Raw genomic sequence first — 23,136 nt, 5'->3', positions numbered from 1 at the left:
TGACATGTTTAAAAAATGTTTTTCTGTTGCTTGCTTCTTCTGGGTAAATGCAGAGTCCTCAGTCAGTTTTCACAAGGCTGTAAATCCAGTGAAAACGTTGTGGCACTACACTTTAATGTATGTGAGAGTAAAAAGATCAGCATGTGAGAGCAGAATCAATGTATCTGAGAGGCCCAGAATGAGTTATAGCTTTTTGATATATTATTGTAGAAACGTGTTTCTTTGTATTCACTGGCAGACTTAGAGTTTTGACTTACTTTTTCTCCTTGTTCTGCCCAACAATGTCAAATTTTTCCTGGTCATTCTAAGCTTCCCTTGATGCTTGAGTTCCCTTGTTGCCATTACTCCTAATGTCCATGGGACATTTCTGCGTCATGTTATGGTTCTGTTGTGGCTGCTGGCCATTCTGAGACTGTCCTCCCCTAAAAAATAACCCCATCTGTACAAGTAGACTCTCATTAAGAACAATGATTGCATTTTATTGTTAGGCAAATTCTGGCTGCCCTAGTAATACAATGGAAGCACAGGATGAAGTTAGATGAAGTAGAATAAGGAGCAACAAAGTCCATGTTCGGAAGAGGTTTGGGTGGCTGGATAGATTGACAGGAGATAGGATTTTTACAAGGGAGACTGCTGTTCATTCCCTATTTCGAAATAGTAGTCATCATCATCCATGACAGTTCCACAACCTTAACCATATTGTAACGATGATGACAAAGGTCCCGTGCACCTCCTGCCATAGCAGCTTTATTTCAAGAGATGCTCCAGTGGGTCATTTCAGAGGTTAGGGACAAACGACCCACACAACAGTTCAGATTGGAGGACTTGTTGGCCATTCTAGGTGGTACGCCAATGTCCACCATGTGTGTAAGTCAACAAGTCCTCCAACCTAAATGACCGTATAGGTCACTTGTTTCTACCCTAAAGTACCCGTAGGAGTGTACAAGGGGCAGGTGTACTGGAACATTGTCATCATGGTAGCAGTGATGGTTAGGTTAGGTTTGTCCATAAAAAATATTTGCTTAGCTTTAGAAAAAGACCACGGTTTGGGTTAAAATTGATTGTGGAACGGTCATGGATTAAGGAAACAATGACTACTGAGTTCAAATGGAAAACACACAGATCTCCTGTGTGAAAGTCCGGTATCGGACTGTGTTGCACTACCTACCTACTAATGTCATACTAATGTCAGACGCTTAACAACAAAATGCAACTATAGGTTGTAATAAGCTGCTGCACTGACGATCTATAGGTTTATTTCTCACAGGAAGACAGTTTTGTATGAGCAGACCGTCTTACTTGTGGCTCACACTCCACTCAAGATCAAATTGTTTTTTTCATCCTTATCTGTAGGCTTATAAGGGTTAACTTCAAAAATATCTCCCAAGAGGACATTCAGCTGTCGTCATTCAGCTTCAGCACTTAATAACCTTATCAAGGCTCTCAGAGGTTGTTCCAGTATCACACAGGAGACTGACAAAGGGTAAACAGTGTTGAATTTTTATTTCATCTGTGCCACTGACACTGTATAAGCACAAAGCACAATACAGACCACACACTGCAGCTCCTATTGTGGCCTTGGCGCTTCAGCCTTGCTGTTGACAAGTGGCTGACATGTCCCTTGTGTAATAACAGCTGTGTACTCTTTGAGGTTTTTTACTATTACAAATGCATTTGATTTCACCTTGGCTCTCTTCTGTACGTCCATAGGGAAGACTGGTTTATAACTGCTCCTCTGGCAACGAGTGTAACAGCACAGTCTGTTTATTTGTCAAGCATTTTCAGGGCTTTTGTGTGTGTGTGAATGAGAGAGTAAGAGAGAGAGAGAGAGCACATTAGAACCGTAATGCCCATCTGTTCTCAAAGTTTGTAATTATGTGTGTTGTGCATCTGAGTGTATGTGAGCGTAGTCTGGCACAGCAACTAAGGACACATTTCTGTTCCAGGGTCATTGTCAGGCTGCGTGTATGCATTAGAACTCACACTCACATACAATACACCCTCTGGCAGATTAGAGAATTGATGCAAGTCTTGCCATTTGCCTGCTTGTGTTTGTGGCTTTGAAATGACTTGTAAAGGGATGGAAAGTTGAGGCATTATCCACAGTTACATCCACACAAGGAAAGACATCACCTGCACAAGTCTATGAGACCACCACAGCTAGGCATTCGATTTTCATATGCAGCTGCATATACATTTATATTTCACTGCAGTACTCAGATCATTATGCACACGTCACACACACCCACCCATCCCACACACACAGACGTAGTAATCAGGCCACTTATCTTCCCCAGCCTTCTCGGCTCTCCAAGCATGATATCAAACAGGGCCGCTCTGACAAGCCCAGGCTCCTGTAGCTCACACTGTGGCTCGCCTTTAATATCAATTGATTTTTTTTTTCTCTCTTCTGTTGCTTCACTCATAAAGATTCTACGGCAGAGAGATAATATTTCTTAGCGGAGTCCTGGGAACAATGTATCGCTTTCTCAGTCAGGGCGCCTTTGCAATTACACCGGCCAGTGGCATGCAATCCAATTCGTTACTTGCTTCTCCTCTGCTGAGATGATTCCACCCTCCTATAGCCTCCATCTGTCTCCCTCTCTCTACGCCTGTCTCTCCATTCCTGTTTCTTTTCTCCTCCATGTTGTTAGACTAGAAGCATTTCCCCAAATCAAACTCCTGCTTCATCACCTCCACATCCCTCTGCCGTGTTCAGCTTAAAACTGTGACAGAATCTTGTCATGGTCTTGTCTTTATTACCACCAGATGACCTTTTGAAAAGATCTAACTCTGAAAACACACGCGCGACATTTTCCTCTCCCACATCACGGATTGAAAATGACTTAGCATTTCTTTCATGTTTCTCCCCCCCCCCTTCCCAACGTATTTCTACTAAATCCATGACACTTTGAAATACCCTCATCAAAATATGAATCTCTGAGCTGCACAGAGACCAACTTCCCAAGGAAGATACAGAGCCTGGAGTCATTCGTCTGTGCAGGGGCATGAAAAGAAGGGATTATATTTCATTCTAATAGTTTTTTTTTTTTTTTTTTTTTTGGTGGGGGAGGTGGTGGATAAATTCCCTCGCTTGCTTTTTAACTTTATGAAAGTCTTTGAATGTTTTATTCCTTTGTGATGTGATGCTCGCTTGAGGCTGCCTCCCTCGTGCTGCGCTTTGCCAGCCGGCACACTGTGAGGGATCTGACCTTGAAATAACGTTGCACAGTCTCATTCAGTTCAGCAGAAGTTTTTTTCTTTAGTCACTAAGTTTCATTTAAACTGAGCAGAAAGAGAAAATACTCATCAGAATTATGTCAGCCAATCAATCAGTAAGTTGGTATTTGTTATCGAAAGAAGCAGACATTAGGCACTAAAATGACTGAAATGAAATTTGTGTGTGTGTGTGTATGCATGTGTGCATGTGACCTTGAGTGTTATCTCTGCCAAGTAGACATTCACAGTGGTTTCAACGCCATGGTTCTGTAAACACTCACACACCTAAGATCCAGCTGCTTTTTTCCACCTCAGGACATGAACACACACTACTCCCACCTGTTCCTTCTGCATTTCCTTATCTTTGCAGTCCTTTTCAAACTTACATATAAATCATTGTTATTGTATATTCTATTTTCAAACACGCACAGTAGGCAATTAAAGTGCTTCCATAACAACTTGTTGAACCCTTGGGAAATTGATGGAAAAGAAACAGCAAGAAACTGTAGAAACTATAGGGAAAAAAATCACAAAGATTTGGTTCAGATTTGATGATGTTTTGTCACCTACCAGCTTACAGCTGAGTACACAAATATGTTTGTGGTTAAAGTCATTTGAATCCTGTGTTTGAGAGTGATCAAGTTTTGATTGCATTACTGGCAGAGGTGTTTTGACAGAAACATCTGAGATGTGACTCTGAGAAATGATGTTTGTTTGTAAATGATTTCCCTCTGACCTGATCTGAGTGACAGGGAGACCGAGAGAGTGAGAGAAGTGAAGATGGGTAGTGACAGAGAGAGGCAGTGTAAGAAAGAAAGAGAGAAATAAGGGAGGGAAGGAGATAAGGAAAAGAAGGAATGAAGTACATAAAGAAACAAGGAAAGAAAAAGACAGAGAAAGAGAAACAAAGAGCAAAGTGAAAGAAAAACAAAAAAGGTTAGAAAACATGGAGGGAAAAAGGAAAAACAAGGGAGGATAGAAAGATGGTAGAGAGGAAAGAGGGAAAGAATACAAAGAGGGAAGAACAGAAAGAAGGTAAAAGAAGAAGAAGGAAAGGAAAGGGAAGGATAAAGAGAAAGAAAGAAGGAAGAAAAGACATGAAAGAGAGAAGGAAAGAAAAAGAGACGGAAGAACAATTGGATAGAAAAAGAAAGGGAGGATGGAAAAAACGGGGGAAAGGGGACTGGAAGAGGGAAGGAAAGATAAGAAAGAAAGCAGGATGGAAGAACAAAAAGAAGAAGAAAGGACAGAGGAAAACAAAGGTTGGATGCATGGATTGGAAGACAAAAGAAAGACGCAAAAGACGATCAGATGGAATGATGAAAAGAGAGAGGGAAGAAAAAGAAAGCAGGATTAAATGATAAAAAGAAGGAAGGAGCAAAGGGAAAAAAACAAGGTAGGATAAAAGGATAGACACACAGCATGAAGGAAGGAAGGAGGAGTAAAGCAAAGAAATGGAAAAATAAAAGAAAGGAGTGAGAGACAGGAAAAAGATCTCAGACACACTTCTCATCTTGTGTCACAACTCAGTGCTTTTAATTTTGGGGAAAAAGTCAAATGAAGCAGAGCTGAAATTCATTTCTGTTCTGCGGGGACTCACAGCAGAGTTCTCTGGCAAATGGTTTTTCACTTTGTCAAATTTAGTGCGGCCGTATCTCTGAGGGACAGGGCGCAGCAGCCAGGCTTGCTGCAAACTCCTGCCAGTCCATCCTGCAGCTGGAAACCTACTATAGCACTTGTTAACAGCGTGTCTCAATTTGTCCCACCTCAACACTTCTTTTATGTCCCTTCTCTCCTCCTCCTTTTCTGTGTGGATTGTGATTTCTTGCCTTTTTCAGGTCAGAGGCCACATTGTGCAGTTTTCTGTGCTCCATTTTCATTTTATGATCTGTTATCTTTTTTTACATTTATTTTTTATTGTATGTTAATCTTAATTGCTGAGTAGCATTTGAGTTACAGTTAAGGGAAGCTCATTTAGTGTCCCAAACAATTTTTCACCAGAACAGCAAAAATAACATCTGTCACAAAATTGATTTAGGTGGAATTACAGTTGTGTTTTTTTCTGTCTCTGTGTGCCTCCCCTCTCTCTATTATTGTGCAGCGGAAAAACAGTCGAGGAGTTATTTATTCTAATTTGTTTGGTTTTGGTGACAGATGTGTGTGCCATCTCTATTTATTAATGTGCCTGTTTCATTAGTCATCCTGTGTGTTTACTGGTACATTCGTAGGTAAACAGTAGTGTTTGTTCTTCCTGTCACAGACACAGAGAAGTGCCTGGGGTTGGTGCACACTCACACACTCACAGCAGAAACAGACAGTGTTATTAGACTGAGGCAAAGCAAATACGATCTCTGACTCACACACGCACACACAGATACATACAAGCATCTACCTTTTCAATCAGTGTCTCTCTGTAAGAGATTAAATTTGACTGACAATGCATTATTTTTTCAAGCAGCTACTGACTCCTTTGCATTTGAGAACCTAGTATTTGAGAGACAACTCGCTTGACGTTGTGGGGTGGAAGGTGCAAGCAGTGCAAGAGCTGGAGACTTTCAGGAGAAGTTCGGGTGCAGTGAGAAAAACGGATGACGTTAGAATCCATGCAGATTGTCCGAAAAGTAAACCATCTAATGCAAAGTGGACTCTAACTGCTAGACTTAAAACTTAAAACACAGCTCATAACTCACTAAAGCTAAATAAAATTGGGACTGATCTAAACTTGAGCTAATACTCTTCTACACTGTTAACTATTGAATCTTTCTGCAATTACACTGTTAAGGGGACAGTAAGTAATTATTTATGATAAACTGAGGTAACTGTCTTCTGGGTGAAGCTTCATATTTAGAATACCGACATGAGATACTGAAATAAAGTGAAAAAGCATGTTTCCCAAATATCAAACTGTTTCTCTAATTGCAGAGAAAGTTTATGTAACATATAATACTAGCAGGAGGTTAATCTGGGGAGGAAGTTCTACCTAAATAGGATGCTTTTCTAGAAAAATGTTATTTCATCTAGAGTAAATTTATCCCTCTCTTGGAAAATGCACTCTTCCATCTTTTACCTACTACTAGCTACTAGCTAACAGGCCTCATCCTAGCAGACTGTGTTTGTAGTGGGGGGAATCCAGTAGAAATGAGGCTTTGGCTAAATGGATGACTCTTAACAGTATGTTTAATTCATTGTTTATTTTGCTTTTTCATTGTTTTTATTGGGTTTTTTTTTATGATGATAAAAAATAAAATAACAGCAGCTTTATCATCTATGAACAAACATTTCTTAAATTGGCCCAGGCCAGTCTTACTCAGCACAGGGCTGTGACTGTGGGACTGCTGAGCTGTTGTTTTCTAGGTGTAGACAAATGTCCCTTTGCTGCTGCAGCTCTCTCTGTTGGCTGCAGAAAGATTTCCTTAAATGCTTTTGGCACAGTCTTCTGTAATACCCATTTGTGAGTTAAGCGACATAGTATATCATTTTGTTTTGTTATTGATTGTTGATTAGGCCCCTTTATACATAAAGTAATTTGGTATGCTTATAGTAAAATGGTTTAAAATAAGTGACCAGACCAAACTCGGTAGGATGCTCCATATGGGACCAGATGGAACTAGTGAACCTTTTGTAATTCTGTCTTGCAGAGTTCTGTTGTTTTCATTTCCATATTTAAAGCTCTTGGCCAGACTTCAGTGTGTGTAATTATCGTCCAGCCACACTGCTCTCACCACCTGCCAGTTCCTGCTATAACCACATCCTTCACTGAAGGCCTAAACTTTCTCTGTCTTTTCAAGCACTCCTCCTACAAGGGGTCTCAAGTTAATATCAAATACTTCATTGCATAGTTTTAGCTTTGTTCTGCTTCAATCATGAATAAATGAATCTTATTTCCATATATATTCCGTTGAAAAACTTAGAGGCCAACTTGGTGCTATTCAAATGATTTAATCCAGGACTGGTGTTGTGGTACTGGTTGGTAGCAGGTTGCCTGCACTGATGATCTGGTCTGTTTTTTTCTTCACCTCTAAACCTCTTGCCCATGAACTCTCAAGTTTGTGTCAGTGTGTAGGCATTAAATGTTCTGACCTGGCGAACTGAATTTCCCTAAGGTACGCACATGTTTGATATTATGTGTTGTGTATTGTAGGAATAGTTCAGTATAATAAGAGGAACGCTCAAAATTGGCAACTGAAATATATTATATTGTGACCCAGGGAGCATCTACAGGTCCTACAGATTGCTAAAAAGTTCTTATACAGTCATGGAAATTCAAAACCTCAGCACATTAAAATAGTAAAATTCAGTATTATATGTGCTGATGCCTGCATAAACACATTTTTTGCCACTTAGGCAGTGGAATCAATTTGTAAACACCAAACCATGATCACCTTTTTAGTCAAAAGGGCGTACTTGTTAGCAAAAATTGGCTTATTTACACATTCAACAGATACAGAGCAGAGATGTAGACAATTCATTTGGAGTTGTGTTTGTGTCAACCCGATGAACTGAAATGGATCTTCACTCTCCTTTTAGCTCTGCTTTTGTCTCCACCCGTCCCCAAGGGGAATATCTGGCCAGTTGTTTTGAGCTGGTAGGTAGCGTGCAGAGAGTTTTTAGAGCTTTTTCACTTGAAACATCTCAAAACCATGCTGATGAGAGTAACAAGTAGTTAGTCAGTTTAGCAGAGAGACTGGAAGCAGCCTTGTCTCTTTTCAAAGGTAACAAAATCTGCCCACACCACAAAAGCTCATTAATTAGCATGCTTTATCTCCTTTATTTAAACTATATAAAACATGATGTTAAAATGACAATTTGCAGTTGTACACAAGCTTAATGTTCCAGAATATTTCTGGGTCACTGCTGTTTCCTCCTGTTGCCAGGCTGCCAGCTACAGCCTTATATTGAACAGAAAAATATGAGAGTGGTATCAATCTTCTCATCTAACCTTTGGCAGGACAGCAAATAGTAGTATTTACCAAAATATTACGTTATATTATTATATAGTATTTTATTAAATTTTGTGATGTAGCCTACATTGAGTTTGATTTAAAGGTTAAAACTCCACTCAAGCTACCAGTAGTGTTGTTTTCTAGTCTTTTGTACAGTATACTGAAAGTTTCTGGTTGGCCATGTCACTGTAAACTTACCTCCTCAGTTAGATCAATAATACGCTGCCCTTTAGCTGTCAACAGCTGAATCCCCACTGTTCGCCCACCAGCCGAGTTCCCTCCTGTATACACACAGCACGCTGTTAGATATCATCAATCTCAGTGTGTTCCAAGAGTTATTTCATGTGGAAGTGATGCAATTCATTTTTGTGCCTTACTCAACCTCCCTAAATCTACCTCGTCTTCTTTTATTGCAGTTAGCGATTTCCAGTAGTATCCTCAGAAGAAGATGATGTGAACTTGTAGCGTTCCGAGGTTGGCGTGTAGGTTTAATGTGTAGGTGGAGACCGCTCAGTAAGAGCAAGAGAGCACGTTTTTCCAGTCAAGAAAAATTCCATTCACATGCATGCTTGCTCTAAGAACAATGCAAGACAGGATTAAAACAAAATGTCTACTTTCATCAAGTCTGCCTCACTAAACACACTTAGACATAATTTCTCTAAACAGTCCTTTTCCCTTTGTACTATGTGTTATAATGCTTTGTTAAAGTTTGAGAAGTTAATTGACTTGTGTTCAATTGCAACTCATTCAACTTTCTTGTCATGAATTAGTTTAAAATCCAATTAAACTGTTAGATTTGGCCTGGGCTGAGCTGACATCAGACCAGTCACCACATCATCGGATACAACCGGGGTCCAATATGATTTCTTAACCACCTTTTAGCACCCTGTGGGGAAACAATGTATCTTTTCCTTTCCACTCCCCTCTCAGACTTGACACAATTTCGGTCACACTACACTGATGTTTTTAGGGTTCTTCTGACAAGGTTGTTTAAAGAAACATTTGAAGACTCGTCTCATTTCCTTCCCTGTGGTTTGTGCAGTTCTCTGTTGGCAAGGTTTGACTGTGGTGCGTGGCGGAGAGAGTGAGAGCGAGAGGGAGTGCATTTCTCCCGTGTCTCCATTATGCATTTCCATATCTTCTCCTTTGCCAAATGAGTCCTTTGTCTGCTCAGAGACCAGCACTAATGAGAGAGTTGCGTTGCAGCATTTTAGAAGCCATTGCTCCCCTATTCATCAGGAGAGATTTGTACTCAGCTGTTTGTTTTTTCTCCATACAGCCACCCCGTTTCTCTCTGTTCACTCTCTACTCTCTGATTGATGGTAACGAGGTTGTTGGCTACAACCAGCTAAAATCGCCCAAACAAAATGGCTCCCAGCTTTCTGTGTGTGTGTGTGTGTGTGTGTGTGTGTGCGCGCATGCATGCATGTGCATGCATCCATGAGCATGCTGACTTGTGCGTGTTATTCCCCAGCTCTGTGTCACTGGCTGAATCAGAGCATCTGTGCATGCCGGTATCAGTGCTCATGTGCCTTCATGTGCAAGACTGTTGCCATGTTCTATGTGTATATCAGTACATGTGTAAGTCTGTGTGTATGTGTGTGTGTGTGTGTGCCCACAATAAAAACCAGATGAAAGGGCGCTGCTCCTGTGAGTCACAAGCTGCTGCCTGCTTCCTAAATGGTCCTGAATAGACCGTCACTCAGCACAGTGAAGATGATCGTCTCTGCTTACAATTCACATACACACATAAATGGGACTCCTACAAATAAATAATGAGAAGATGAAAGGCACTGAAGGACATATACAGAGAGGCATTTACATCTGCATAAAAGTCATAAGACATATACCTCTTGAACAAAAAAACGAAAGAGAGAAAGAAAATTACATTTCTTAATGTATATAAACCTATCATGAGTAAAAGTCATGAGAAAAAGACACATAAATGTGAATTTATCAAGACATAAGAGAGAAAAACTATCACACACACTTAAATCAGACTTGTAAACACAGGATAAATTGACGGACATATCCACACGCTCACATTTCACATTTACAGGCATATAGATATAACGGGGAACAAAAACAAAAAAGAGAAAGAGATAGAAAAACACATAAATAAAAGTGTCTTCCTTCACTGAGGCACTGACAGTGATTGGGTACAGATATTCTCCTTATTCTCTCTTCGTGTTCCAAAAACACAATGTTGAAGTCCCAGCTTTTGTAAGTGAAAGCTTCAAAATTCAAGTTAGTCTCTTTAAATGTTTTTGCTTCATTTGCATGTGATTTATTCTGCGTTCAGGTGCTCCACTACAAGACAAACAACTGTGATGTCTCTTGTCTGTGTTTTCCCTGATTGTCCACAAGCCCAAAAGGTCTGTGATTACTGCAAGAAAAAAAAACCTCTGAAATGACTGGTTCCTCTTTTCTTGCTTTTTTCTCTCTATTCTCTCCCTTTCATGTTGTCTCTCACCTCACACTCACACACTGCAGGCAACATGACTGATGTGTTGCTGTATTCTGGCCAATTGTTACTGTCTGTATGTTGTTGCAGTGCTATGGAGTTTTACCTTGACACGTTTCTTCTTCTTTTTCTATGAAAGTGATGAAAAGCCGTGTTTTTATTGCTTCGGTTCTGTGTTACCTCATTTTGAGAAGACAGCTTGCTAGACAGAATTCATTATGTGGTATACAAATAAATGTTTTTATTTTGTCTTTATACTGCCTTTTATAGCAGTCATTGTGCAGTTTTATAACTACATACCTTGTCCAGCCACATTGTTAAAATGTTGAGAAACTGATAATACTGTGCACTACTATACAAAAATAATAAACGTAGTAGAGATGAAGAATGCCACAATGGCAAGCCTGGTGTTTTTGTTGCACATTGATTTGGTCTAATGGTTTAAATTTTAGACTTTATTTTTCTTATTGTCAACAAATTCGATGAAAAGACCAAAGCCAAAAACGCATTAGCCTATTTTTTCCAGCTGAAGAAAAAAACAGGGCACAAATATCTAGTTACATTTAATAAGATACCTTAAAAATTTCATGAATTGAGGGGCACTGCAGCTTTTAGCAAACTTTACTCACATAAGAGCAAATCGTATGTTTGTTGGGGACTATTTTCAGTGGCGGATTTAAACACATTTAGTGCACCAGTGAGTATTTACAGCAGCAGGACAGTTTGCATGGGATTGTGGCTCACTGAGTTTTGGACAGCGAATGGAGCTCTGTGGCACAAATTAATAAGTATATCAAGGTTTGTACACGTACCTACAGGTACTTGTTAGCACAGTCAGATAAAGTGGTGTTAGGACCTGCTCCAACAGGACAGAACTACACCTAATGTGATGTGTGGCCACTGGACAGTGTGTTAAACCTGAGTGGCTGTTATGGAAATACCAAATAACTATTTTCATCATGAGTTATTTCTCCCATTATTTTCTTAATCATTCATTGTGCGAAAATAATGCCAGATGCCTACTACAATAGCTCAATTATTATTCAAATTTCTGATTTGTCTGGCCATAAGTCATAGTCGCTCCCTGAAGGTATTAGTTATAAGGATAATATGAAAAATAAGAAAATCAGCAAATCCTCACATTAGAGAGGCTGCAACTAGCAAATGCACACTATTTCTACTGAATAAAAGGCTTTAAATTATTATGAAATACTCCTCAACTAATTTCTTTTCTGACTTTTACATTTTCTGTTATTTGAGTTATGGAAAAAAATATGTTGAAACTGTGATGCTTCTTTATTTCTTTTTGTCTATATTCTACTTGTACATTTAAGGTCATTTGAATTAATCTCACTGTGTGAGCAGAGATGGAGAAAACCTCAATGGCTCATATTTCTCTCCATCTCTGCTCCTCCTTCCCTTTTATTGTAGATCTCCTTTGTCCTTGTTAATTCCCATTTCCCTCCCTCCCAGCCCAGCACTCCCACATCTCTCATAAACCTTTACTGGTTATTCAGAGTTTCCCATCCATCTATCCATTAGCTCCTTAAAGGTCAAGTTGGGTCTAGAACCAATCCCAGCTTACACTGGGTGGGAGGTGGGATACATCCTGGACCAGAAGCAAGTCTGACGCTTATAGACAAACAACCATTCACGCTCACATTCACACCTACGGGTAATTTAGAATCGCCAATTAACCTATGGGAGAAAAACAGAGTATAGGGGTAAACCCACGCAGAGATGAGGCGAACGTGCAAAACCCACACAGAGAGGCCCTGGATGACCAGCAGGCAGGTTCGAAGGCAGAACGTTCTTGCTGTGAGGCGACTTATTCAGAGATTTACTTTCATTTATATTGTTTGAGAGTGGAGGCAGCACTAATACACACCACTGTCATTTTGTGAGTGAGCTGCATCTTGATTTTAACTACTGTTTCTCCTCTCTCGCTCTCTCTATCTCACACACAAAAAGAAATCAGTTTGTTTAAATTATATTTAAATCATGTCAGTTTTCCCGTTTCCTCCATTGGTATGGATGTTAGATGAACAGTGTTGTCAAATCAAGCAAATAAGTGAATAAATTAGGCAACAACATGTAAAACACGAACATGTAAAAATATAATCAAACAAAATTAGGTGGTGAGTGCAGACTGCATTGGTAAATAACAGAACAAGCACTTGGATCTAAACTTTTGTAATCCATCTGTGCAGATGTAACAGGTGTGCAGTAGTTCAAGTTGACATTTACAGTGTTGCCAAAGGTGGAATGTTTTCAATACAGAAAACACACAAACCAATGTAACACAACTGCTGGTAGAACATATGCAACATGTAGCAGGGATGTGATTCACATGTTAATCCCTCTGTTCTCTGTCTCTTTCTCAGGGTCCCATCGAGAATGACGTTGTGGTTCACGTGGCCCTGATAGCAGAGAGCCAGAGGTAATGTGTGTGTGTGTGTATATATGTATGTGTGTCTCTTAATGCGTTGCAGGTCATAAAGCGGGGTTATTTTTCGATCCTCACTCATATTCAGCTCACTCAGTGCTGTAATTGCGATGAGCTCATAAAGCAGGAGCACGGCCTGACCTCTGTCATTGTCTGTCACTCTTCTCATTGTATGTGTGGGTCTATGCGACTGTGCGCACACCTGTGTTAGAGTGTGGGTGTGAGCGTGTTGAACAGGGTCAAACGACTCTGTGAAGCTTGTTAACCTGTAGCTTCAATAACCGCTGATGGCAAGTCTCCATCAGGACTCCTGCAGCATCTTTCTCACTGCATTACACTTATGCTACACTATATACTGTAGCTCAATAACAGCTATAGCTTCGTAATAGATAACGATTTAGAACTGGTTTACATGAGTTTTATATTTACAAGAGCACAAGACTAACGGATGTATTCATGTTCTATTGATCTTAATGTTTTATTGACAGGTATGGCTTCAACAACTATATGTTCATAGAGCTACAGATTTACAGAAAGTAAATCAGTTAAGAGAGATTAAAGTTCAGGAGCGGCTGTAGAATCACAGTACAGCAGTAGTAGTTATAGTAATAGTAATAATTCAGCAATCTTTTTTCCCTGAGAAATATTAAATAACAAACAACAAAATTGCTTGTGGTTGTGTGGTAAGGATTATTTCCAGTTATATGTGAAATGCCTAAAATTGTCATTTTAATATTGTATTTTCTGTCTTTATGTAGGTTGCAGGTGTTTCTGAACACCTATGGCATTCAGACCCAGACACCCCAGCAGGTGGAGCCAATCCAGATCTGGCCTCAGAAGGAACTGGTCAAGGTAACATGAGCACACTTTGCTACTGTCAGTACAACTAGCTTTCTGTCCTTGAATGGCACATATGCAGTTTGCAATTATATAGTTGATGGTAATTTTTGGAAACAGTGTGTCCTTTACTTCAGAAACAAGTAAACACAAGCAGGCTTTTTATTTCCAGCAGGCAGCTGTTGATTTTGGGGAAAAACATCATAAGTAAACATCATACACAAACACTGTCCATCAATTACAGACAGACAGACAGACAGACAGACACTCACTCACTTCACTGTCCCCTTGGGAAATTTTTTCACAAAGGTAGATCCATTAACATAAATGGACACCCACCACCAGCAAAGGGGACAAGATATCAAAGAGCACACAGAAAAACAAAATACAATACAAGAATGCAATACTAATAAATAATACAAAAATAAACACACCACAAGGCATCAATCAGCCCATGGCTCTGTGCTGCATCACAGCCTCTGTTACCTCTGCTTATTTTAGGATACTATTTAAAATACCAACTGATACTGGCACAAAGGAGTTCTTAAACACTTGGTTTACACTGCTGAGCTCTGTGTTATCTGCCTGATGGTTCACACTCAGAGTACTGTATGTGGGATGGATCACAAAGGATTCTTTTTCCCTGTTCAAGGTTTCACTAATCAAAAAGAGACTGAAGATTATGATGATCTTTCTGACCAATGATTTTCATCGCAGTTTGAACCAAACGCGATAACTGCCTTGCCTTTAGCTCCCAGGTTTTATTAAGTGTAGCTAGTTATCTATCTTTAACTTTGTGGGTTAGTTGTAACTCCATCAGCAACTGACTTTTTAGTACTTGTGGCTTGTATCAAAATGAGAAAATTTCTGCCCTTTTGCATGTCACTACCTTAGTTATTACTTCTTTTCCATTTGGAAAACATGAAAATAAAGGAATAACATCAGACTGTTATTTCTCCTTAACATAATGCAGTTCAATATTTAATTATCAAACAATATTTCGCTATACTATAGAACTTATTAACTCATTATTATTATTATTAACCCAGTTAATAAGTTAACTAATGATATGCTAACTATTGGCCTTGGGAGTAACGCTGAGGTATGCTACTGCTGTAGGTAACTAGCCAGGAATACTGATGTTAGCAGCTTACATCAGAACAGACAAACATACAGTGTAATCCTTTCCTTACACGCCTGTGTTTTTAACTTTGGAAAGATTTTAAAAAGTCTCCATCCTCTAAACTCTTTATATCTGTAATATTCCTCTTACTACAACCTCATGCACACAGCTTTAGCATGTAGAGAGATCCAAAGCTTGACAGACCTACTACTATGTCTAGTTACAGTTGCTAAATTATGATTGCTCAAGGGAGGGATTTTGCCAACGGTCGATTGAAACCTCACTGACTGCAAAAATTTTGCAGAGCGCCATTAGCTGCAGTGCCTTGCTGTCTATTTCCACGGCATATCTTTAACGGGAAAAAGGAGACTCACAGTCATTCTTGTTTATTGTGAATGGAGATTACTGTGGAAGGAAATTTGAAGGAAGGAAACTGTGACAGACTATTGATAGCACTGCACCTCCACCACCACCACGACTACAGAAATCAATCTTATAGTCAGTCAGATTACATTTCAGCAGTTAGCTATCAATATCTCAGCAGAACTTGGCACAGTCAGTCCATCTGCTTGTCAGTTTAGAATTTCTAGCTCTTAAGATTTTCTTCTTGATTGTCCCATCAATCACAGCAAGGCTGCAGATTGGTTGAAGTGATTGATTAGTTGAGCAGTGATTGTTCATATTGATTGATCAGCATAATGGTAGAGCCGTCACTATTTCACTCTGGCAAATTGGAGATGCATGGAGCTTAGCTGCTGTTAAATTTGCTCTTAGAAGGGAATGTTAGATGGTTCTGTAAGACATGAAAGATGTCTCAAATGCTGACTTGTGATATTCAGAAAGGTTAAGTTGGAATCACTTCTATCATCACCTTAACAACTGTTTCACTCGTTCATTTGAATACTTGAAGGTCAAAACAAGCAGATCAGTTGCTACGGAGCTTCTGAAAAGAATATGAAAGAGCTGTAGGCTGCATTTGGATGAAATCCCAGTAACTTCAAAAGCTCTTAAGAATTCCGACACATGTTTACAGTTTTAGTTTTTTTGTTTGTTTGTTTTTTGGGTGGTGGTGGTTTTTGAAGAAGCCATCAGAATCAGCATTATGATAGCTAATATAACTAAGAAACTGAATAAAATAAGGAAATCCAACTTTATCCCCCCATTTGCAAACCAATCTATCAACATTTTTATCGTGTAAGCTGTAGTCTTTTATCCAGCTCACCTTGGTGGCTTTTTTAATGTAAACCACTTTTTCATGGCTCTCACAAGTGTTGAGTGATATTCTTTTGAAGTAATATAATTATAAATGGTTATTTTATTTTCAGCAGTCATACTGTTTTAAGTCAAATGTCCAAAGCCGAGTTGAAACAGAAAATTGAAGTTCACTATGAAAAACCTACCTTATATAAAAATCCCTGATGTCCTTCTCATAATAAGTCAGTGTTTTCAACAAAAGAGTTGGGATTCAATACCATTTCATCAAATTTGAATCACTAGCTTATGTGCTCATCAAATTTAAATCCTTTCAAATCCCTCATTAAATCTATTTAGGTTTACCCTTAGGCATCAAAAATCATAGGTAACATATTTAAACTCTAATATTAAGACACTCAGTTTAATCTAATAGTCTTATATCCCAGATATATTAAATATTTACTTTTACAAATAAATTGTTCATGCTTTGCTCATAAAAAAAGTAGAAATTGCTCGAGGAACACTTGCTCATTCATAACATTATCCAATCAGCCAACCATGCGCCAGCAGTTCAGTGAATGGAATCATGAAGACACAGGTCAGGATCATCATTTACATCAAACATTGGAATGTGGAAAAATTGTGATCTTAGTGACTTTGACCATGGCATGATTGAGGGCTGGTTTGAGTATTTCTGAAACCTTGTTGATGAGAGAGGTCAAAGGAGAATGGACAGACTGGTTGGAGCTGACAGAAAGGCCATAGTAACTCACATAACCAACCAGAATGCACAGGGGGCTACAACAGCAGAGGACCACGTCAGGTTCCACTCCTGTCAACCAAGAACAGAGACTGCAGTGGGCACAGGCTCACCAAAATTTGATAGTTGAAGCCTGGAAAAATGTAGCCTGGTGTGATGAATCTCAATTTTTGTTGAGGCACACAGATGGTAGGATCAGAATTTGGCATGAGTCGATGGACCCAACCTGCCTTTGTCCAGGCTGGTGGTGGTGGTATAATGGTGTTGGGAATGTTTTCTTGGCACACACTGGGCACATTAATACCAATCAATTATTATTTGGATGTCAAAGCCTGTCTGAGTATTGTTCCTGACCATGTCCATCACTTCCCATATTCTAATGGTGACTTCCAGCATGATAATACACCATGTCACAAAACGAAAGTCATCTGAAACTGGCTTCATAAGTTGAGTTCAGTGTACTTCAGTGGCCTCCCCATTCACCAGATGTGAATCCAATAGAACACCTTAGGGATGTAGTAGAACAGGAGATTCACAACATGAATGCGCAGCTGACAAATCAGCAGAAAGGATTTGATGCACTCATGTCAATATGGACCAGGATCTCAAAGGAATCATCCCATGGAATCCATGCCACCAAGAACTCTGGTTGTTTTGAGAGCAAAGCGAGTCCCTACCCAGTAGTAGCACTAATAAAGTGCTCAGTGAGCGCAAGTAGGAGATTTGTTTTGGATTTGTTTCTTAGTTGGTACTTGGCTAACTTGGAACTGAATGCAGAATGAAGCCGTTTATTGAGACTCAACCTTTGTCAACACACAATGAGGAAGACAGGATGGATAAAAACAAGTTGACCTGGATAGAAATATCACCTTTCATTGATTAAAAATAGCTGTAGTCTTTTTGTAGGTGTAGATATACCAATGAGATGACAGAATACTGGACATCACATCTGGGATTGTTAACAGCACAGGTACTCTGTTGGTAGCAGTCTGTTGTGACTTTGTGAGTAATAAGCCCAGCACTAGCTGCTATTTCCAGCCTGTCCACTCTTCTTCTTTCATCTGTAGCAGATTACACCATTTGTACTGTCATATCTATGACACCAACCACTACCCTGCTTCCAACTTCTGTTTCACTCCCATCATATCCGTCACTCAAACCCTAGTCTCTTCTCCCGATACTGTCCCTCATCTGCATGTGTACCATTTGAAGTCTACTATCTCCCCGCCATCTGTCTCTCCTGTCATATCCGTCACTCAAACCCTGGTCTCCTCCCTAGCCTCTGTTCTTCATCTGTCATGTCTGTTATGTGGAATCTGTTTTCCACACCATGTTCTATAAACAGACATTTTCTCCTATCATGTCATCTCTCTGGGCTCTCTTCTCTCTCCCAGGCCTTTCTACCTTCTGTCCCTCTCCTGCTATATCCATCACATCCACTTCTCTAACCCTACTCTACCCTCTAGGCCTACATCCTGCCCCGCCCCCATTACGTCCGTTACACCAAACAGCTCTCCCCTCCAGGTCTATCATCTGCCTTTGAACTGTCATACCTGTTACTTTTTCCTCCTTTCCCCTCTGCCTCTTTCTGCTGTGTGGTGCTCTGCCTCTCAGATGGATGTGCAATTGTGAGTCAGAGCGGGCACTGTGCTGAATATTAAATCCACAGCCCAGACAGTCTTTCTTCCTCGACAGAATCTGTTTATCTCAGAGTCACCACCATCTCCAGTGCTGCAGGCTACATTTGCTCACCTCACCTCATCCCTCGCAGCCATTTGATTGTGTTGACAACAGCTGCCTGATGATGGGAGAGTGGCAATTACATTTTGCAATGTGTTATTCCCACCCCGTACACCCGAAAGCTTATCCTCCTGCAAATCACTGCCTTGCCCCAAAATAGCCCCACTTTTAGCTGTTTCTCTTTTCATATCTGATAGTTAATGTGGATGTCTTTGTGGATGACATTTTGTTTATTGAGACTCTTAATTTCTGCACATGTTGTGCTTACAAGCAACACCTGGAGTCATCCAAATGAGACCCTCAAGAGACACTGAACAAAAACTGGAGGTCTCGAAAGACTTTAAAGGGAAATTCTGGTACTTTTCGGCCTTGGGTTTTACTCAAATATTTCTGTCAATTATGACTGTTGGTTTGTATTGCAGAGATTATGGAAATGCAGCACAAGATCACTGCAGCTTTGAATTTCACATGAATCAACTCAAACACGTGTTCTTACAGAAAGAAAAAGAGAGAGTGTAGAAATGCCAGTAGCTGTTGAAGCAAACTTATTTTAATACAAAATTCCTTCTCCTTGTTAGTATTCTTCCACCATAGCTCAAAAAAGAAATGCTATACGAGGGAATTTTTTCCACAAAAAATTGTAACCTTGGAAGAAATCCACTTGATTTGACTTACTGCAACTGCAGAATCCTCATATTAGCTTTGCCTGAAGTTTGGAATGCATTTTACAGTGGATGGCGACTTTGGATTTTGACCCCAATCCCTTACATTGAAACATGAAAAAAGCAACTCTATCCCTTAAACACATTTTATGGGGCAACCCGGTGGTAAAAAAAAAAAAAAAAAAAGTTACAGAATCAGAGAGTTTAATCCCAAACTCAAAAGGCATGTACAGTATCATTTTAAGCTGTTCAGCAAGATGCTGAACCTCTACCTGCACACTTACATCAACTGTAAAAGTAAATCACCAACAGTTACATTTATATTATTTGGAGCACCAACCCAGCAGTGATAAAAATGTGCAGGAACGGACTGCTGTCTGAGCTCCTATCAAAATGAGGAATGTCTCTATGGTAAATTAAAAGTTTTGCAGTGTTTGTCAGTAAATAATTGTACATTCTCACACCCTGTGACAGCCACAGAAATGCAGCTTTTAAATATTGCTTTTTATTATCTCTCACACCTGTCAGGCTTGCTGTTTGTGCTGTGGTCAGTGGAAATGCGAGGGAATGAAAGGATGCTTTGATAGGCTGCCTGTGTGTTGTCGTTCTTCATTGGTATTCCACACACAGGAAGTCTTGGGTGCAGAGGTTTCTCCAACCTCTGTTGTTTTTCTCCCCCAGGTCTCATCCTTGTCTGTCAGGGCAGTAATTTGCAATGTTGCTTAATCCTCAATTAACATTTCTCTTTTTTTTTTTTTACTTAAAGACTGTACTTTTTCCCCTTTTAGTGTGATTTCTTTTAATTGGTCCAACCTTTGCCTTCTCATTTTGTGTCCAACACCAGCTTTTAAGACAAGTTAGCAAGTGCACAGGAGTAGCAGAGCACCACCTTTTGGCTGTAATTGTGTATTGCAGTTGGTTTTAGACAGTAGAATGCGGCATGGAGGGCTTGATAGGCAGATTTCCTGCAGTGCCACTTGAGTGTGTGGGTGTACCGATGCTGTTTCATGATAGGACAGATTGGGAGGTGTTTAAATTAGAATTTGTAGGCTGTCACAAATGGAATAAGTGCTCCGGTTTCAGCCAGACACATCAGAAAACAAAAGGGCTTTGCACAAAACACACATAAATGGCAACTTGTGGCGAGTGTGTCACACCACTGGGCTTGAAGCGAATAGAGCTGAGAAATCAATGTCCGTCTTCCTTCTCTTTGCATCTTTGAATCAGTGTGTTTTGACAGCAGGCGACACAGCAGTGAGAAGCTTTCATCTGAAGCACCAAAGAAATGCCCTGGAAACTGATAGGCTGGAGCTTCTGTATCCTCCTTGCTGCCATCTCTAAATGCATTTCAGAGATGGCTAGGGGAGAAGGCCATGACCTTTTCCTCTGTTTTGTTTTGACAAACCGGGGAGCCCTTTGGTTTAATAACTGGGTAATTACTGCAGCACCTGTGAAAACACTCACAGATTTCTATTTACCTGTCTTGCTTTTTATATATCTGCATAACAGAATTACTGATGCCACAATCAGTGCAAAAGACTTTAAGTGCTACAGTGTGGCTGATTGGATCTTGTGTTAAAGTTTGAGCTAAAAATCTAAATGGAACATGTGGGCAAAATATACTTTTTCTGAACCACACGACAGGATTTCATTTCTCCAATTAAGTGTGAAACCTGACCTCAGCCACCCTGAGTCCATCTTACTCAGCCAAACCCTGTTGGAGTTGAGCATTAATGTCAAGGTCCCTCCTAGCCTCTTTGTGCTGGACAACCTACACTGCTGATGTTAACATTTTTTAGCTCATAAACCTGCTTTATACTGTAGATTTGACTTGACTCAGTGTTTTCACCTTCAGACTGTGGGATCAGGCCGAGTCTGGAGACATGACTTCGAACTTGATTAAACTACAGTACTTCTGCTGTAGAGCCGCAGGGGATGGAATTACAGTGTGCGAACAGGTTGTGCATTGATCAGGTAGAAAACACCTACTCCCAGGCTCAGAATAAAAGACCTCTGCCACCACCAATCTATATCAATCTTGCTTGTGGAAGTTGGATTGGGGTGTTTTATTTAGTAGAAAGTGTGTTTCTGTGCCCAGAAAAACATCTAAAATCAAGTTATGAGTTAATGCGTAATCTCACCCATTTCTAATTCAGTTTCATTTATCCAGAAAGAAGGTCATATACTGTAGTTTAATCCACAAAGCATGCATGGATATCAAGACACATAGAGTTCAGAGTAACAATAGCAACTCTGCTTTTTATTTGGTTTTGTTTTCAAGTTTACACTACAGCTAAACTAATTACCTGAGATATCATTCCATTTGCAAATTTGTGGATTAGTCCTCATTTGTAGGAAGCCTTTTTCCTTGTTGAAATGAAACATATTATTTGGAAATCTGGACAATAAAGCATAAATCTCATGTCTTTGTTGCTTTTTCAGGTATGTTTTTCTATAGCAAGCATGTATGTAGTTTTTTATGTGCACATTTAAGGTTCCAGTTTTAAAACAAGTCAGCTGCAAAAGCATAAAGTCAGCTGGAGACAAAGTTTTCAATCAGCTCACAGAGTTAATGTTTATTAGCTAGCTAGCTGTAGCTGATTAGATCTCCTAGCACTAGTCTGCAACAAAATCAAGAGTTTCCAGTGAGAAATGAGAAGCCTGCTTTTGTTGTTGTTCTGTGAGAAATTGAAGGCCCATTGTACAAAAATTGCCATTTATTTTGGAAAGTAAATCTGCTGCTATTACCAATGTACGTGAATTTGTTGTGAGACAACAGAAATCTTGCCAAGCATACCAGCCTCACCAGAAAATCTTCAAGATGGCTGTTTTTAGAGGTGTATAATATGCGGATTGGCTCACACAGAAAGTATCAAACAACATGCTGTTTTTTATTTATTATAATGAGGACTCAGCTGACTCTCAGTGTCTCTTCTTATGGGCCTCTGCATCTTAATACAACACTGTTATCAACTCCGGTGCCCATGGGTGTACTTGGGCCCACTAAGCACGCCACTGATGGCAGCACAGGGACCTTTCATTATCGCCACGTCTCATAACTTTACACAGAGCTAATATCACTAGGTGGTTCTGCCATATGGAGGTAATTTCAGCTTATGAGTTGCAACAAAAGAAATGTCTCAGTGGAACAGACAGATGATGGACTCACACTTTCATTCTGATAAGAAATGGAACTGCTGCATGACATTTAGAATCAAATATGGTATTTTTAATGTCAAGGCTATACTGATGTGATTGCAGGGAAATGTACAGATAAACATTTTGAATTCCTCTGAAATAAGAAAGGCTAGCAGTAATGTGTGCAATGTGAATGTGTGTCTTCCGGTAGGCATACCGTTTCCTCGCCATCAATAAGAAGCTGGGGTTGAGTGGGCGTCCAGAGAGGCCAGTGGGCTGCATCGGGACCTGCAAGGTATATGAATTTACATGCACACTCCTATGCATACTTACATGTGCACACATATGAGTAGTCCATGTTCATAGGTCATGGGTGACCACTAACACACCTCCCACATATTGATCTGCATAAATTTGCCAAAGCTCTGAGGACTCAACTGTAGCTCAGCTCAACACAGAGACAGAAAATGCTCAGTTTCCTCTTCAGACATACAGTGTGCATCAGTGAATGCTGAATAGATTTTGCTTTTCTCAGGACTAACTGCATTTTAATATGCTAAGCTGCTGTCAAGCAGTCTGAGTATGTGTCTGTACGTGTGCATCGTATGTG

General features: G+C 39.9%; 1 protein-coding gene across 4 annotated transcripts in view; it reads left to right on the top strand.

Annotated features, from left to right (window-relative positions):
• phkb (phosphorylase kinase, beta) overlaps positions 1-23,136 on the top strand; it is a 91,505-nt gene that overhangs the window by 52,537 nt on the left and 15,832 nt on the right. For all 4 annotated transcript variants that reach the window (XM_018697422.2, XM_018697423.2, XM_018697424.2 and 1 more), the window contains 3 exons: positions 13,011-13,066; positions 13,831-13,924; positions 22,738-22,821. In XM_018697422.2, the coding sequence (XP_018552938.1) occupies positions 13,011-13,066; positions 13,831-13,924; positions 22,738-22,821 (234 nt within the window). The remainder of the gene's footprint in view (positions 1-13,010; positions 13,067-13,830; positions 13,925-22,737; positions 22,822-23,136) is intronic.

Source organism: Lates calcarifer, linkage group LG2 (assembly GCF_001640805.2).
Source record: "Lates calcarifer isolate ASB-BC8 linkage group LG2, TLL_Latcal_v3, whole genome shotgun sequence".
NCBI lineage: Eukaryota > Metazoa > Chordata > Actinopteri > Centropomidae > Lates > Lates calcarifer.
The sequence above is the reverse complement of the archived record's forward strand: the minus strand, read 5'-3'. Positions and strand labels throughout refer to the sequence as shown.